This window comes from Trematomus bernacchii, unplaced genomic scaffold (genome assembly GCF_902827165.1).
Source record: "Trematomus bernacchii unplaced genomic scaffold, fTreBer1.1, whole genome shotgun sequence".
Classification (NCBI taxonomy): Eukaryota; Metazoa; Chordata; class Actinopteri; order Perciformes; family Nototheniidae; genus Trematomus; species Trematomus bernacchii.
Genome location: NW_022987788.1, coordinates 27,571 through 37,500, shown reverse-complemented (window position 1 = coordinate 37,500; position 9,930 = coordinate 27,571). Strand labels below are relative to the sequence as shown.

At 51.6% G+C, this 9,930-nt stretch overlaps 1 protein-coding gene across 1 annotated transcript in view; it reads left to right on the top strand.

The window, feature by feature from the left end:
* The window catches only part of sde2 (SDE2 telomere maintenance homolog (S. pombe)), a 16,667-nt gene extending 6,737 nt beyond the window's left edge, over window positions 1-9,930 (top strand). The window contains exons 5-8 of the mRNA XM_034149599.1: window positions 3,002-3,119; window positions 7,825-7,950; window positions 8,078-8,711; window positions 9,418-9,930. Coding sequence (XP_034005490.1) covers window positions 3,002-3,119; window positions 7,825-7,950; window positions 8,078-8,711; window positions 9,418-9,609 — 1,070 coding nt within the window. The 3' untranslated portion in view covers window positions 9,610-9,930. The remainder of the gene's footprint in view (window positions 1-3,001; window positions 3,120-7,824; window positions 7,951-8,077; window positions 8,712-9,417) is intronic.

The following is a 9,930-nucleotide window of genomic DNA, read 5'->3' as shown; positions in this document are numbered from 1 at the left end:
GACGAGTGATGAGCATTAGTGACGAGTGATGAGCACGAGTGATGAGCACGAGTGACGAGTGATGAGCACGAGTGATGAGCACGAGTGATGAGTGATGAGTGATGAGTGATGAGTGATGAGCACGAGTGATGAGCACGAGTGATGAGCACGAGTGATGAGTGATGAGTGATGAGCACGAGTGATGAGTGACGAGTGACGAGCGTGAGTGACGAGTGATGAGTGATGAGCACGAGTGATGAGTGATGAGTGATGAGCACGAGTGATGAGTGATGAGCATTAGTGATGAGTGATGAGTGACGAGTGATGAGCACGAGTGACTAGTGATGAGTGACGAGTGATGAGCACGAGTGACTAGTGATGAGTGACGAGTGATGAGCACGAGTGACTAGTGATGAGTGACGAGTGATGAGCACGAGTGACTAGTGATGAGTGATGAGCATGAGTGACTAGTGATGAGTGACGAGTGACGAGTGATGAGCACGAGTGACTAGTGATGAGTGACGAGTGATGAGCATGAGTGACGAGTGATGAGCACGAGTGATGAGTGATGAGCACGAGTGACTAGTGATGAGTGACGAGTGATGAGCACGAGTGATGAGTGATGAGCATGAGTGACGAGTGATGAGCATTAGTGATGAGTGATGAGTGACGAGTGATGAGCACGAGTGACTAGTGATGAGTGACGAGTGATGAGCACGAGTGACTAGTGATGAGTGATGAGCATGAGTGACTAGTGATGAGTGACGAGTGACGAGTGATGAGCACGAGTGACTAGTGATGAGTGACGAGTGATGAGCATGAGTGACGAGTGATGAGCACGAGTGATGAGTGATGAGCACGAGTGATGAGTGATGAGCACGAGTGACTAGTGATGAGTGACGAGTGATGAGCACGAGTGACGAGTGATGAGCACGAGTGACGAGTGATGAGTGATGAGCACGAGTGACGAGTGATGAGTGATGAGCACGAGTGACGAGTGATGAGTGACGAGTGATGAGCACGAGTGACGAGTGATGAGTGATGAGTGACGAGTGACGAGTGATGAGCACGAGTGACGAGTGATGAGTGATGAGTGACGAGTGACGAGTGATGAGCATTAGTGACGAGTGACGAGTGATGAGCACGAGTGACGAGTGATGAGTGATGAGTGACGAGTGACGAGTGATGAGCACGAGTGACGAGTGATGAGTGACGAGTGATGAGCACGAGTGACGAGTGATGAGCACGAGTGATGAGTGATGAGCACGAGTGACGAGTGATGAGTGACGAGTGATGAGCACGAGTGACGAGTGATGAGCACGAGTGACGAGTGATGAGTGATGAGTGACGAGTGACGAGTGATGAGCACGAGTGACGAGTGATGAGCACGAGTGACGAGTGACGAGTGATGAGTGATGAGCATGAGTGACGAGTGATGAGCACGAGTGACGAGTGACGAGTGACGAGGATGAGCATGAGTGACGAGTGATGAGTGACGAGTGATGAGTGATGAGCATGAGTGACGAGTGATGAGCACGAGTGACGAGTGACGAGTGACGAGGATGAGCATGAGTGACGAGTGATGAGTGACGAGTGATGAGCATGAGTGACGAGTGACGAGTGATGAGTGATGAGCATGAGTGACGAGTGATGAGCACGAGTGACGAGTGACGAGTGACGAGGATGAGCATGAGTGACGAGTGATGAGCACGAGTGACGAGTGATGAGTGACGAGTGATGAGCACGAGTGACGAGTGATGAGCACGAGTGACGAGTGACGAGTGACGAGGATGAGCATGAGTGACGAGTGACGAGCATTAGTGACGAGTGATGAGTGATGAGCACGAGTGACTAGTGATGAGTGACGAGTGACGAGTGATGAGCACGAGTGACTAGTGATGAGTGACGAGTGATGAGTGATGAGCACGAGGCATGAGTGATGAGTGATGAGCATGAGTGATGAGTGACGAGTGATGAGCATTAGTGATGAGTGATGAGCACGAGTGACTAGTGATGAGTGACGAGTGACGAGTGATGAGCACGAGTGACTAGTGATGAGTGACGAGTGATGAGTGATGAGCACGAGGCATGAGTGATGAGTGATGAGCATGAGTGATGAGTGACGAGTGATGAGCATTAGTGATGAGTGATGAGCACGAGTGACTAGTGATGAGTGACGAGTGACGAGTGATGAGCACGAGTGACTAGTGATGAGTGACGAGTGATGAGCATTAGTGATGAGTGATGAGCACGAGTGACGAGTGATGAGCACGAGTGACGAGTGATGAGCATTAGTGACGAGTGATGAGCATTAGTGACGAGTGATGAGCATTAGTGACGAGTGATGAGCACGAGTGATGAGTGATGAGTGATGAGTGATGAGCACGAGTGACGAGTGATGAGTGACGAGTGATGAGCACGAGTGATGAGTGATGAGCACGAGTGATGAGCACCAGTGACGAGTGATGAGCACGAGTGATGAGCACGAGTGATGAGTGATGAGCATTAGTGATGAGTGATGAGTGATGAGCATTAGTGACGAGTGATGAGCACGAGTGATGAGTGACGAGTGATGAGTGACGAGTGATGAGCACGAGTGATGAGTGATGAGCACGAGTGACGAGTGACGAGTGACGAGGATGAGCATGAGTGACGAGTGATGAGTGACGAGTGATGAGTGATGAGCATTAGTGACGAGTGACGAGTGATGAGCATGAGTGATGTGACGAGTGACGAGTGATGAGTGATGAGTCCACAGCTGAGAGAGAGAGGAGAACTTTATTGATCCCAATGTGCAGCACAACAAGACAAGGCACTGCACATTAGAGAAATGAACATCTCAAATGGAAATGAAGTGGAAGTAACGGAAGGACCTTTATTTATGAATTCAGGCGTTGATAGCAGGTCAGAGTTAAAAACAGGATTCACACGAGGTAAAAGCAAAGTGACTGTTGAAACAAGATATCACAGTAAAAACATTAAATGTGAGCGGTGTCTCCTAACCTCCCTGCTTGCGCTCCAGGTCTGCAGGCGTCCTCCAGCACGCAGGTGAGGGCGGACGAGGGGTCGGCAGCGAAGAGGCCGAGCGGCGAGGAGAGCGAGCAGCCGCTGAGGAAGAAGCAGAAGAAGGCAGCGTTCTGGTGAGGGTCCTGGTGAGGGTCCTGGTGAGGGTCCTGGTTCATCCTGACTGACCGCCAGAGGCACTGGATATATATTTATATCAACAAAGTCACGTGTGACCTCGTATGACCCCGGAAGGCATAAGTTCCGGTGCTGTCAACAAGTTCAGTCCTATTTCATCTTCTCGCTGCGCAGGTTACTACTTTAGAGCCAAGCTAGCTTACTGAATAATTAGATTCTAGCTCATCGCTACCTGTAGCCTTGTGATCGTCTCTATCGGAGCTGCGGGCTAGAACGCTCGCCCTCCAAAGGCTGCGACGAGCTGTCCGCCCTCCCAAGGGAGGGGACCGCGGTGTTCACCGCTCGGACCCCAGGAGCTCCGGACCGGTAAAGAGCGGACGCTCCTGCACGTCAGTCGGTGAGATCTATTCTCAAACTAATAGATCATTGTGTCCAAGTTAGCCGAGTGCTCTCGTTCAAGCTAACTTGTTTCTGCACTAGTGAAGAGTGTCTTCGCTCCCCTCTCACGGCACACAGTTGGTTTATTAATCCACCCATGGCCACGATGTGGTCTCGATGGCAGCTTCAGCTTGAATGAGTATGAGGAGGAGGGCCCGTCCCATCCTCCTGGCTCCTGTACCTCAGCTCATGCATCCTCGGGGGCAGATGACGGCTCCATGGGTACCGTCATTCGCATGGCACTGGCTCGCCAGCAGCTGGATGTACAGCAGCCCGAGACAGCGCCTGCCAGTGCGTTCTTCAGGCGCACTCTGACACTCGCCACCTTTACCGTTCCTCCCTCTTGTGAGTATCTGAGGGAGTTACATGCATGCTGGAGGGACACTAAGACTCTTTCCCGTCTTACGTCCGATGGCCGAGCGCTGGCAGCCATGCAGGATGCGGCAAGATTCGGCCTTGACCACATGCCGGCTGTTGAGCCTACTATTGCTTCCCTCATAGTTTCCCCTGACGAAGCTCTGAGGTCGCAGGCCAGGTGCCCTCGACCCCAATGTCGGGTCACTGATGACCTGCTCACTAAGGCTTACGATGCAGCGGCGCGCATGGGCCGTGTAGGCAATTCCCTCTCTCACCTCATGCTCGCCCTCTCAGCTTCCCTGCAGCAGGAGGCTCTCAGCGCTTCCTCTACCAGCCTCAGTGACGCCTCATTACAGGCGTTCGCTCTGATGTGTAGAGAGCTTGGGCGCCTGATGTCCACTCTCGTCCAGACTCGTCGCCAGGTTTGGCTGGCACAGTCACCCTTATCAGAGGCATGTAGGAGGACTCTCCGTGCTGTCCCAGTGGAGCCGGGGGAGCTGTTCGGTTCAGCGGCCGTATAGCTGCTCGAACGGACTGTCTAAGCTAGTCAGACCAGGCAACAGTTCTCAGCTCTTCGCAGAGACATGAGTTTGTGCACTGTTTTGAAATGCCGCTCCTAAATGACCCTTCTTCGATAAAGTCACGCTCGTCCAAAGTCCAGATGGACTTTGGATTGGAATAGATACAAAAATAATCATCCTCCCACTCGGAGTGAAAATTATATATTTGGGGCTTTTTTGCTTCTGCCATAATTGCGGTCTTGTGTGCGGACTGTCACTCCTGTTGCCACGGACAACGTCAGCTAAATAGTGCCCACTGCCCACCAGCCACGCCCCGACACATGGGGTCACGCCGGCCAATCACAAAGCTTTGATGCGTTCAAGTGCATTATTCTGGCACAGGAAGATTATGTTATAGGACATTAACGATAAAACAGAATATTGTTGTTCTATTTTTAGACACATCTCGCGATCGACTGGTTGGGCGCCCCTGGCCTAGAGGTTCCGCGTCTGCCTCCCGAGGCCACTCCCATCCACCCACCATGGGCCTCAGTGTCCCACGAGGGGGCCGGCCCGCTACCAGCACGGTCCTGTTAACTCCCCCCTAAGGCAGCCTCGGCATCCGGTGCCTAACCGTCGCCCCCCCAGGGCCTCCAGAGGCCGGGGGGCAAGGTACTGAGGGTCTGGGGCCGGCTGTCGGTTATTTCTCCCAGCAGCAGCTCAACTACTGGGTAGCTCAAGCTTCAGACCCCTGGGTGGTTTCCACTTTAACCCAAGGGTACAAGCTTCAGTTCCGACGCCGCCCCCCAGTCTTCAGCCGGGTCAAAATGACCACCATAAACGACCCGGCAAAAGAAATCGCCCTAAACCAGGAGCTGTCAGTCCTCCTTGCCAAGGGTGCAATCGAGCCTGTGGACCCCATCTCACAGCCGGCTGCTACTCGACCTACTTCCTGATAAGGAAGAAAGGCGGTGGACTTCGCCCAATCCTCGATCTGAGGGGACTCAACAAGTTCCTGAAGATCTTACCTTTCTATATGCTGAGCACAGCGGACGTTCTTCGTACCGTTGCCAGGGGGGAATGGTTCACGTCCATCGACTTGAAGGACGCTTATTTTCATGTGCCTATTGTGCCTCATCACAGGCAGTTTCTTCGCTTTCCCTTCAGAGGCCGTCATTTCCAGTTCAGGGTGCTTCCATTCGGACTCTCCCTCTCCCCAAGGGTGTTCACCAGGTGTGTCGCGGCAGCTCTCTCGCCCCTGCAGTCTCGGGGTATGAAGATTCTGCCATACTTAGACGACTGGTTGATCTGTGCACCATCCCGGTTGCAGTCGACCCAGGACACGGCTCTCCTTCTCTCTCATGTCGCCCGGCTAGGCCTCAGGGTGAACATGGAGAAGAGTTGTCTGAACCCCTCTCAGAGCCTAACCTTCATTGGGGTGGCTCTGGACTCAGTCACTATGCGGGCCTGTCCATCTGCTCAGCGCCTGGACGACATCCTCCAGCTTCTTCCCCTCTTCAAAAGGGGCAGGTCTCTGGCATATATTCTTTTTCTCCGCCTCTTGGGCAAGCTGACAGCTGCCTCGGCTGTCGTTGCCTTGGGCTTGTTGTCACTGTCCCAGACTCTCCTGACCTGGGCAGCTCCTTACCTGGCCAGCCTACGGTCAATGTATCTGCCCGGAGAGCAGAACCAAGTCGCCGACTTCCTCTCCCGTCACAAGCCTCCACCAGGGGAGTGGCGGCTTCATCCAGAGGTGGTGACCAGCATCTGGGGTCTCTTCGGCAGGGCAGAGGTAGATCTCTTTGCCTCGAAGATGTCAACCCACTGCCCCCTATGGTTCTCCTTGATGGAGAAGACCAGCCCTTTGGGTCAGGACGCCCTGGCTCATTCATGGCCAGGGTGTCTTCTCTATGCCTATCCACCCCTTCCTCTGATCCTACCAACACTCCTCAGAGTGCTTCATCAGGGCCACAGGCTTCTTCTGGTGGCCCCCTTCTGGCCAGACTCTGCTGTGGGACGCCTTGGCGTCTCCCCAACAGGAAGGACCTCTTGTCTCAGCTGGAGGGTCGGATATGGCACCCCGACCCCTGCCACCTCCAGCTGCGGGTCTGGCCACTGGAGGGCCCGACCCACTGCTGAGCGACTGCGTAGAGCCTGTCAGGAGGACTATTCTCAATGCTAGGGCACCATCTACTCGTAGGCAGTACGAAAACAGGTGGAAACTGTTTTCTGACTGGTGCCAAGGGCGAAATGAGGACCCAGTACATTGCTCGGTGCCTACGACCCTTGAGTTCCTGCAGTCCCTCCTGGACGACGGCCGGTGTCCCGCTACCGTCAGGCTGCTATATCAGCTCAACACGCAAGGGTTGACAACAACACAGTGGGGAGCCATAGGCTGGTATCCCTCTTTTTAAGGGGAGCACTGAGGCTTCGCCCCCCGAACATCCCAAGGGCCCCTACATGGGACCTGCCCTTGGTGCTGGATGCCCTATGCTCGCCTCCCTTTGAACCCTTGTCACAGGCAGAACTGAGGTGGCTCTCAGCTAAGACTGCTTTCCCTCTTGCCATCACCTCAGCAAAGCGTGTAAGCGAGCTTCAGGCCTTGTCCGTGAACAGCTCGTGTCTGAGGTGGAACTCAGATGGCTCAGGTGTCACTTTATGGCCGAACACAGCGTTCCTCCCTAAGGTGCTGGCACGCTCTCATTTTAATCGGCCTATCCAGCTGGCACGGTTTGACCCCCCATCAGGAGAGGGGGAAGAGAGGTCGAGACTCCTATGCCCGGTGCGGGCCCTTAGAGCTTATGTCCAGACTACCGCAGGCATGCGTCAGTCTGAACAGCTCTTTCTGTGTTACGGTGGTCCTAGAAGGGGCTGTGCGCTCTCAAAACAGCGCTTGTCCCACTGGATCGTGGACGTCATTGCCCAGGCATACAAGGCGAATGACCGTCCCTTGCCACCCAGAGTAAAGTGCCACTCTACCAGGAGTGTCTCCACGTCATGGGCGACCTTGAGAGGTGTGCCCCTGGAGGACATATGTGCTGCGGCCACATGGGCATCTCCGAGCACATTCGCCACATACTACAGGGTGAATGTTGCCGCCCCTCACCCGCTGGGTGTGGTCCTCCTGCAGAGTCCGTCTAGGCCATCCTTATAGGGGGAGTATTCAGACTTCCTCGTGACTCTGTTGGTATAGGTCATCCAGTGCTAAAGCACCGCCTCTGGCGGTCAGTAAGGATGAAATTAAACGATAGTTACGTATGTAACTATCGTTTAATTCATTTAGATATACAGTAAAATAGAGCTTTAAAGAGGTCGTCGTTTACTTTGACACATCTTGACTTAAATCCATATTATACTACATGTGTTATAAAGTCTACAGGCAGATGTTTGAAATGTCTCGTGTTCACAGGACGGGTCTCGACGAGATGATGAGCTCTGAGGATGATGAAGATGATGATGATGAAGAGTCTCTGTCCTCCAGCTGTGGAGCCTCTGCAGTGATGATGAAACAGAGACGGGTGGAGCAGAGCAGCAGGTAGGCCTCATTATCATCATGTGTTCACTGAGGTCCTGTAAGACTTCGCTTTTGGAGAAACTTTTATCAGCGATATAAAATAAATATTAGAGAGAATCCTGACTAACTGAATCTTCGTTTCTTTCAGCTCCTCCGACTGCAGCTCGTCCTCCACTGATCAAACCAGCAGAGAGCCTCAGGGAACCAGTAGAGAGCCTCAGGGAACCAGTAAAGAGCCTCAGGGAACCAGTAGAGAGAATAAGGGAACCAGCAGAGAGCCTCAATCTGAGGGAACCAGCAGAGAGTCTCAGTCTGAGGGAACCAGCAGAGAGAACAAGGGAACCAGCAGAGAGCCTCAATCTGAGGGAACCAGCAAAGAACCTCAATCTGAGGGAACCAGCAGAGAGCCTCAATCTGAGGGAACCAGCAGAGAGAACAAGGGAACCAGCAGAGAGCCTCAGTCTGAGGGAACCAGCAAAGAACCTCAATCTGAGGGAACCAGCAGAGAGCCTCAATCTGAGGGAACCAGCAGAGAGCCTCAATCTGAGGGAACCAGCAGAGAGCCTCAATCTGAGGGAACCAGCAGAGAGCCTCAGTCTGAGGGAACCAGCAGAGAGAACAAGGGAACCAGCAGAGAGAACAAGGGAACCAGCAGAGAGCCTCAATCTGAGGGAACCAGCAGAGAGCCTCAATCTGAGGGAACCAGCAGAGAGCCTCAGTCTGAGGGAACCAGCAGAGAGAACAAGGGAACCAGCAGAGAGCCTCCTGCAGAGTCTCAGCAGGTCAGCATCTCTTTCTCTCTCCTGTCGTTTGTTGGAGCTTCTTCTCTTGAAGACAGTATAAGATAGTTTTGGATGGCAAACATTACTTTATTAATTAATGTTTAAATACAGACAGGAATAAGTAGATCACTTTTTTCCTCCAGTTTGAGCAGTGGCGCTTTTATTAGGGCTGTCCGTCGATTCAAATATTTAACCCATGATTGTCCATAATTAATCGCACATTTTTTATCTGTTCTAAATGTACCTTAGAGGGATATCTTTCAAGTTTTTAATACTCTTATCAACATATGAGTGGACAAATATGCTTTATATGTTTGTTTATTATCATTTGAACAATGAAAAATATTCTCTTGAATATTAAACACAACAACCTGAACATTACAAATATTCAGACACTCATCACCGAGGTCACAATATCAATGGATCCAGCAGAGCAATAGCCTTTAGACAAAACACAGAAGATCAACAAAAGATATGACATCAAATGATTACATACATACATCTTAAAATATATTTTAAGATGTATTTATTTTTGCATTATTTGAATTACTTTCTGCTGACACTAGGTGGGGCTGTGTGTGAAATACATGCTGATGTCCTGCACCATAATCATGCATCAGCCATTAACAAACACACCCTTACATTAAGTATAAAGAAACTAATGATGTGTGTTCAAAGGGTTAAAGCATCTGACCTTGCTCTCCAGGTGGACCTGTCCTCGCTGTCCTGCGTGTCCCAGCTGGAGGCTCTGGGTCTGGCCCGTCTGAAGCAGGAACTGATGTCTCGTGGTCTGAAGTGCGGGGGAACTCTTAGTGAACGCGCAGCGCGACTCTTCTCCGTCAGAGCGCTGAAACCCGAGGACGTCCCGGCGGCGCTGCTTGCCAAGAACAGGAAGTGATGTCACTCGGACACGCCTCTATAACAGGAAGTGATGTCACTCGGACACGCCTCTATAACCTGGGAAATGCTTTCTGTCCATCTGAGTTTCGATGTCTTGTTATTGAATTTTTATTTTGTCTTCTCTCACATCGTTTGATCTGAAACTTTATGAATACATCTATTTTTTTTTTATCAGCAGAAAGTAGGATCTTCTTTACCTGTTGTTGAATATGTCCGGTTTTAGTTTATTACATTCAGATCTGAGTCCTGTTGTTCTGGAATATGTAACATTTACATTTCTAATAAAACGTTTCTGTAACTAAAAACGTGTCTTTCGTTT